Consider the following 8,396-nt stretch of genomic DNA (forward strand, 5'->3'; position numbering starts at 1 on the left):
GAAGTAAGCTTCATATGCAAATGAAACCTGGACACGTTCAAGCTACGGAATTGCTCGGTTCATGTAAACAAACACAAAGCACACTTCAAAATCTCAAACAGATCTTGTGACAAACAAAACAAGAAAAGGTTGCATTCGAGCAAGTGGCCAGTAAATCTTCAGCTGGTAAAAACAGGAAAATGAAAACGTTCTTTTCACTCTCCAAGCTCTTATTCTAGACAACGCTCCCTCACATTCGCTTTAATTGAATCACTAAAGGACACAAATGCAATTTAGAGATATAACAATCAGTCTTTATTATTGTTATTATATACTGTACAGTCTACTTACACTATATGAATGGGGTGTAAGTAACATAAAATTAAAACATCTCAATATATTTTCTGCTTAAGTGCCATCTATCCTGCAGGTTTTTTTTTTTTATATAAATGTGTTTGAAAAAAGTATTTGTATAAAAGCGGTTCGTTTCTTTTAGAACGTGTTACATTTTTCTGTCTGATGAGAACAAAAATCTGTTAAAATTTAAGTTAAATTGAATTGTTAAATTTGTCACATTTCAGGGTGCATTCATAACTCTTTATTCTTACTCAAACGTACTCGTTTTACTCTGTTAAAAAGTCGTCGTTAGTAAGGCACTTGGCGATTTGCTATAGTGTAAGTGCTAGTGTAACATAAAGCAACGTTCCTCTGTTTTCTAAACATTAAGGTCTAATGTGAAGCCAAGGGGGCATTTCTCCTCCTCACTAATGGACTCAAATGGTCTGCGATGCTAAAGGATCGCCCAGTTTTCCGCGCGAGCAGAAAGCTGAGATGTAACCTGAAACGCAAGCATCGTCGTCCCATCTGAAAGGATGAAGTTCAGGTCTCGAAAAAGAATCAATCGGCATAACATCTGGATGTCTGGATGTGCCCGCAGAAACCTGACAGCTCAGAACATAAACACGACGGCCGCCGCTGCGTCGCGCTGAATAGCTATTGTTTCAGCGCTAACACACTGAATGGTTTTCCCTGGTCCAACCCACATCCACTTCCTGTAAGTAAGCCTGGACAAGCGTTCTTCCACATACGCGGCCCTTAATTCGGAGTTCACTTGCCGTCATGGCAACATTTTTTTTCAGGGGTGGTGCGCAATGACGAAAACCGCTGATAAAAGATTGCCACCTTGCTTTTGTAATGTGTGGGACACATCAACTACACTTTTGAGTGTAAAAAAAAAAAAAAAAAGGCCATTTCGCACATCAGTTTAAAACGACTTTCACAGTTCCTGCTGGCATACTTTAAAGAATCCACCAGATTTTTTTTTTCTTAGCATAACAACTTTGATGCATATTTTATCAGTTCCATTTGGATGAAACCTGACTGTGTGTTTCCAGCAGCTGGAGAAAAGAAAAACTGTTCATATCCAAGCTGTAGCTATTAAAAAGCCAAAAGTGTCCTCATGGAGACTGGGCGTGCAGGCCTGGAAACAAAAAGAATCCTGTCGCTCCCTCAGTCTTTGCTCCAAACTAGGGTTTTACTGCCCTCCTGTGCTTGAAGGTGAGATGAGCAGGATTATGAAGGCAACAAGTGATATGAAATATGAGCCTTTCTCGAGTAGAATAACATGTGGTGAGAGGGACAATCCACTGAATGGATTTAACATATTTTTAAGGGCCATAGCACTCCGTCTCACATTTTGTGCGTTTAATGTGGCTGCTATGTAGCTGCGTTAGAGTATAAGTGTGCATGACTACGTGTGATAAAGTCTCTTTCGGATAATGGGCGATGAGGACGAGTGGGTCCTCCAAGTCGTACTATCCCAGAAGCACTCTCTGAAGGCGGTCGGCGGGCACACTGTTCTCGTCCTCAGACTCCGCGTCGCTCTGCGGGTTGGAGCTGCAGGGAGAGGTGCACTCGGGGGAGCACAGGTAGTGCATCAGAGGCAGCCGGTACTTCCCACAGAAGTCCACGAATTTGATCTGGCGCACGCATGAATCAAAGTACACACCTGGAGAAAGCCAAGAGCGAAAGGAAAAGCAAAGAAAGGTTAAATTATTATTCAGTACAGATGAATATATGAACCAAGACAGCATAAAACAAATCATCATCAATCTGTGAATTTTTTTCCTCAAATACTGAGAGAGAAAAGAAATCTCACCGGCACACTTGGGGTTGGGACACTTGCTGGCCAGATCCAGATATCGCAGCAGGTTGGAGGGCAGGTCAGAGGGGTAATAAGGAATATTTCTGCTCTTGACGGTACGCCCCGCCAGCTCTAGCAGCGACGGGGGGTCGTACGTCATCTCCTTGACAAAGCGCACCACCAGCGGGTTGCCTCTGAGACTGAGCTCCTGCAGGTGCACCAGGCAGAGGATCTCTCTGGGCAGGTAAGTGAGCAAGTTGTTGTGGAGACTTAAAGATCGTAGCGAGTGGAGCCTAGGAAAAGGCACAGAGGCAACTTAAAATGTTTTCACCTGGAAAATCAAGACTGTGATAGCGTGAGGTCGTCACATCCATGCAAGGCAATCGCGTGTACGGTTAAACTTCTGAGATTCAGAGCGCCGACATTACCTGGTGAGCTGTGGTGGAACACTTTGGATGCGGTTGTCACATAGGACCAGGTAGCTGAGGTAGGGCAGGTTAGCTACTTCAGGAGGAATGGCTGTGATGAGGTTTCCGCCCAGATACAACAACTCCAAACTGACGGGGGACAAGATGGCACAAGAATTACTTTTGAATCAAGTTACGTTTTACTGTAGCATCACACAATCTGGTGATTTCATGGTATAATTTATGGCATCTACTCTTTTCTTTTCTTTTCCTCCTGTACATGGACTATCGAAATTGTTCTTTTTTTGGCAGCATGAGGACACATTCTCTATTATAGAAAATAATCTTTAATATTAGTAACGGTAAATATGCTGTAAAATTATTTTAGCCAACAAAAGTTAGTGTCACCAAATTAAAAAGGTAAAGCATGCCACAGGGGGGCGCTAAAGATGCATGTATTTATGCTTAAAGAGTTTATTTAAATGTGTTTGTATTTGTATGTCAATTTGAGTCTCATAATATCAAAAATACAAAAAGGACACTGATGATTTTGTTTCACTGTGCATGCATTTATGTGTCTACCACTTATGTATTAAACGATAACACAAGAAATTAATTTTCAGAAGAACCTGATTGTTTTACAAGCCGACCTTAACTCCACTACATCCAGTTTTGGTAAAACTGATCTGCACACGTTTCTGCTATTAAGGACAACAAATGACCCTGGTAGGTTAATGGGGGCATGGAGTACACAGGAGCGTAATTGGGAGCCAGAGAGAGAGAGCGAGAGACAGGGAGAGAGAGCCACGGACGGCTGGTCAGCGAAAGTAAGCTGTCAGGCCATCTGCCTGCTGGAACTGATGACACAGCGACTGCGAGACATGGAGCCATTATACTGTCCTTGGTGACTGAGCTCTGAGCAAGCCCCCTATGTGGCGGCAGCTGAGACATTCAGGGTCTGCTAACTGCCCACGCGGACACAGGGACACAAATCAACCGACAGAGATGGATGCGGGATAGTTACGGGGTTGTTCCAGGGACGATATAGAACACTTGTCAAAACTAAGAATAACTTCTGCTTTTTGGGGGAAGAAATTCTATCCAAGAAATACTGGGTTGACATTTGTTCTCCAAACAGATAATATATAATGGAGATCTTATCCAGTTTTACAGATTTGGACTTAAAGTTATATAGGTAAACAATCAAACTATCTCCTAAGCGGATTTTTCTTCTTGTTCAAAACAAAAAGTAGTAAAAACACTGGTAATAACACCAGGCTCTGCCTAATTCTTAACGTCTCTGTAAGAATATCTTACTGGAACAACTTCTATGTTACAAAGAGGCCTGCGGACCCTTTGAAGGAGCTACATGATTAGATAACCAACGTGGGAACGCGACAGGACATACAACAACTGTAGCCTCTGTGCTTCAGCAGCTTTAAAGCAGAGTAGAAAAAAAAAAAAAAAGCCAACTGCATGTGGATAAAATCCAACAACTTGGCCATTAATTAAAAAAGCAGTAGAGCATTCTGAAGTCGGATGAGACGAATGTTTTGTTTTTTTCCTGTGTGTGTTAAACCATTTTATTAAAATCACACAAAAAGTCATGAAAGTAAATTCCACATAAGGCCTGAAATAGATCACTTCCATTACTAAGGGACTAGGAGGTCGGAGCATGATATTAATCGTGGCGTCTAGCAGTGAGATTGGAGACGGTGCCCAAGTAAATACTCCACTTTCATCATTGCTCAACCTCGCAGCCATGTAAGAGAACCTATGGTGGCCAACATTTTAACGGAAAAATGTGAAGCCAGCTCTAGAAACAGTGTTTGCTTTGTCTGTTCTGAGGTACTGTAAAAAAAAAAAAAAAAAGTCTCCCCTAAATAATGCACTCTGCATTATTGTTTCAGATATTATCATCACATCTGACTTTGTGCAGAGCTAACATGTAGTTTTATCCACCGCTGTAGCCTCATAAAAGAGCATTGCAAAATCTGGCCTCACTTTAAATTCTATGTAAATCAAATCTTGTGTAATTGTGTAAGTTATTTAAGATGCACAAGCCAAACTTTTCACAATGAAGCCTTGTCTGCTTGATAAACACCCTTCACAAACTGCCAAGTCCAAACCTCACTCTATTTAGGGAATTTGTGGAAAATGCCGTTGACTCTGGCGCCCTGAAACGGTTGAGCAATTTTTCCAAGAGGAACGGGGGTATACTCCAGTGTCTCATGCAGATCTATCCACGAGACTCAAAACTCAAATTGACATTTATTCATGTATTTACCAAACCCAATAATCACTGGCTACATGAAATGAGAAGTTCAGAGATAGTTTTTATCCCCTGCCTCTTGACACTTCGTTATCTAGAGTGTACGATAAAATGGTTGGGAGGGTCTGATCTTTGCCCTGGCACTGGGTCACTGTGACAAGTTGCATATAATGTCCTCCTTAATCTGCTTCTGCCCCCCTAACGAAAAGAGCAAACAGCCGGCCTATAAAAGTCAGTTTTGAAGTTTGTGCCCAGTTGTATTGCGTTACTTTGTCATGAGTCACGCTCTTTCTTACGCAAATTTCTTCACAAGGTATGACCATATAGCTGCATCTCAACTGTCTTTGATTTAGTGTTTAATAACTTTAATACACTCCTACAATAATGAATCTGTTTCAAATGTACTCCATGACACTGCTAATATCTTGGCGCTAGTAATGAATGTCATTTAAATTCAATTCAATTCAATTCAATTTTATTTATATTGCGTCAATAACAATACAAATCGTCTCAAGACGCTTTACAAAACCCGGCCTGAAACCCCCAGAGCAAGCCTGAAGGCGACGGTGGCAAGGAAAAACTCCCTTTTAACAAGAAGAACCCTTGAGCAGAACCCAGCTCATATGGAGGGTCCCATCTGCCTGAGGCCAGCCGGGTACAGACTTTGTATAGCTCCAACACCAAACCTGGATAGTTACTAGATAGTTACTGGAACAGCTTCAGTAAACAATAATTGTGCACACACCGTGACTCATGATGATAATGCAATAAAGTTACTGGAAATTGACATGGCACATACCGATAGATGTTGAAAGCATTAGCCTACAGAAGGTGTAATGTAGAAAAATAAAGGAAGTGTTGAAGAAACATTTAGGATGTTTGTAGGTGCTTAATGAAGGGAAGACACTGAAGGCAGACACAAAAGTCAAGTCACCTTACTGCTCGTGCACAATTTCTTATTTGTAAATATGTATCATATTCTATGTTAGAACTGAGGAAACCTCTCTGTATTTTTGTCAAAATGTCTGAACACGACCCCGGGACTTTCCAGAGCTACTAAGTATGCATCCTGTGCATGGTTAACGTATTTGTGTAATTACTCTTTCTACCAGAAGGGGGAGAAAATAGTCCCAGGCTGCAGCTTTAATGTTTTAGAGGTATTGTCAATATTATTAATGTGCAGCCTGTCAGAGAGTGGCAAAAGTTTCTCCCTGAGCTTCTGTGCTATAGATTGACTAAAAAAAATAAATAAATAAATTACCAGAGCGATTTATGCAACTCGAGCAGTCAATATGGAAAAGAAAGACTTCAAAAATAATTGATCATTGGTCTTTTTCCTCCTAATTCGTTAAGCTATGCAATTATAAAACGCACTGGTACGCATATATAATTCAGTGCTACCCTGATCTTGTTTCTGATTGGCTGATGCTGTTGGGAAAACGTTACAACGACGACGTAAAACAACTGGGTAACCATAGCAACGACACCTGTCGGGTTCTACTCGGGTTTTAGTTAAATGAAACACAGGCTACACCGACAGCTTGTACGAATATGTCTACATGACAAACGTTATAACAGAATCACGTGTGGTTCAAGAATTTTAACTTTGACTCCAGCCGGTTAGTTTTTTTGGTGATGTGTCATCTTGTTGTGAAGTAGTGTACACTTAAGTTGTCCGACTATCTAGCTACAGAGAGTGACCCATTTATAACAAGTTGCCGGTTGACAGTGCTAAGCTAGCTAATCACTGCTACCCCGTGCTGTTAACGTACCTGGTGAGATTTTCTATCTCTGCTGGTATACTCTTCAGCCTGTTTCCGCCGAGCGACAGAGACTGCAGACGCTGCAGTTTCGTACACTGGAGCGGGATCTCCTCAAATCGGTTCCCGCTAAAGTTCAACACCTCCAGCTGCAGAGAGCCAAAGTCCTTGGGCAGCGAGAACTCGTCCAGACGGTTGTTCTTGGCCAGGAGTGTCCTCAGCTTGGTCAGCCGCGTAACGCCGTCGCAGATGGCCGACAGTCCGTTGTTGCTGATATCCAAAAACTCGAGGTTGCAGAAAAGGCTGACCGACGAGGGCAGCGAGAACAGTCGGTTGTAGCTCAGGTAAAGCTGCCTGGTGTCCCTTTTCCTCTCGCTGCTGATATTGTCAACGTTCAAAGTGCTCAAACTTAAATGAGAGAAGTCGAGCACGCCTTCGCCTACCGCCGCTGCCCCTTCGTGGATCTCCATTTTGGCAGTTTTAGCGTGAAATTAAACTCCGTGGGAAGTCTCAGCAGAAGTTTCGCCGTAGGTCCCCGTAAAGCGCGAGTTAGCTCAAAGACTCGTTGTCGATTTGCAGTATGGAGAACATATATGTTTCTATGCACCTGGCAGTAAACATTAACAGCATCTCTACTAAAAAAAAAGCAGGGCTCTAACTTGGTACTGGCGCAACCTACATTTAACTACACAGATTGCTGTGCCGCTTCCCTACAATGGAGCCGTTCTTAGAGGCGAAATTTCTACTTCCATGTTTACTGATTGGCTAATTCCGGACACGAGTCCCGCCCACCAACACGCTGATTGGTTAGTTTCCTGCTCCGTCATACTACCGAAGCAATAACTAAGATAGTTGTAACCGGTTTATTGTCGAGTTTATTGCGTTTTTACAGCTTTGGGATTCCACGTTGCCTTGTGTAAAAGCTGCGATTAAGTTTTGGAGTCTTGCAACAACTGGGAGAGAGATGCTGGACGGGCCCGTCATGCAAGCTGCCCAGTTCTCCTGCCATTATGCAATCCCCCTCTTCTGTTACATTATGCAATCCTCTGCTGAGCTGGTGTGCACAGAATGAGAAACAGGTACAGAATAATTGGGTTCCTCCCGCTGAATTCAGATCTGGTCTTAATGTTGTGACAGCTTTACTGAGAAAAAAAAAGTAGAGAGAATGCTATACAGTCTAGCTCTTAAAAACTGTGCAAGGCACAATTTCGCAAGTTTGAGAAGTTCAGACTGTTCTAGTGACTTCTTACTAGATTAAGATTTACATTTAAAACATTGCGTTAAAATAAAATATGATGCACTGTGACTATTTAACAGTACACTAACACTAGACAGTAGTGAAAATACTGAACATACTGTTAGTTCCATATATGTTTAGATACATATAACAATTCTTTTAATACATTGTCCACAACCCTTTGCCAGCAAAGACTCTCTGGTGTTCGGAGCCCACGGGTATCGTCAAAGAATGTGTTTCCTCCTTAGTGGCGCTTGGCCAGGCCTTTACTGCAGCTGTGTCGTCTCTAGGTCTTTCTGCCTTTAGTTCGTTTTTGTCTGCAGCAAGTGAAGTGCAGCACAGATCAGATCAGTTTAACATTAGGTGACTAAATCTGCCATTGCAAAATATTCCACTTCTTCGCCGTCAAAAAACTCCTGGGTTGCTTTCATAGTGTGTTTTGTTTGTTTGTGAATTGTATTTTATTTCATTATTGTTTTATTTTTGTATCTATCTTACACTATTTTTCTTTCGACTAGTGGTTTTCAGCAGTATTTTCTTATGTACTGCTGAGCAACTGTGACCAAGCAATTTCCCTTGTGGATCAATAACGTCAAAG

At 42.0% G+C, this 8,396-nt stretch overlaps 1 protein-coding gene across 1 annotated transcript; it reads right to left on the minus strand.

Annotated features, from left to right (window-relative positions):
- Positions 1 to 280: 280 nt before the first annotated feature.
- lrrc58b (leucine rich repeat containing 58b) lies at positions 281 to 7,354 on the minus strand. The gene is made up of 4 exons (XM_084544572.1): positions 6,574 to 7,354; positions 2,551 to 2,679; positions 2,138 to 2,415; positions 281 to 1,987 (listed from the first exon to the last, which is right to left on the minus strand). The coding sequence occupies exons 1-4, from the start codon at positions 7,029 to 7,031 to the stop codon at positions 1,794 to 1,796; spliced, it is 1,059 nt and encodes a 352-aa protein (XP_084400698.1). The 5' UTR covers positions 7,032 to 7,354; the 3' UTR covers positions 281 to 1,793.
- Positions 7,355 to 8,396: the final 1,042 nt, after the last annotated feature.

The sequence above is a fragment of the Chelon labrosus genome, assembly GCF_963514085.1.
Source record: "Chelon labrosus genome assembly, chromosome: 5".
NCBI classification, from domain to species: Eukaryota; Metazoa; Chordata; class Actinopteri; order Mugiliformes; family Mugilidae; genus Chelon; species Chelon labrosus.

What these genes read in the sequence shown, in the direction of transcription:
- lrrc58b (XM_084544572.1), bottom strand. Translation starts at nt 7,031, where the DNA reads ATGGAGATCCACGAAGGGGCAGCGGCGGTAGGCGAAGGCGTGCTCGAC. An exon ending in GAGATAGAAAATCTCACCAG is followed by an intron (nt 2,680 to 6,573) that starts GTACGTTAACAG and finishes GTCCCCCGTCAG; the next exon opens with TTTGGAGTTGTTGTATCTGG. An exon ending in GTTCCACCACAGCTCACCAG is followed by an intron (nt 2,416 to 2,550) that starts GTAATGTCGGCG and finishes GCCTTTTCCTAG; the next exon opens with GCTCCACTCGCTACGATCTT.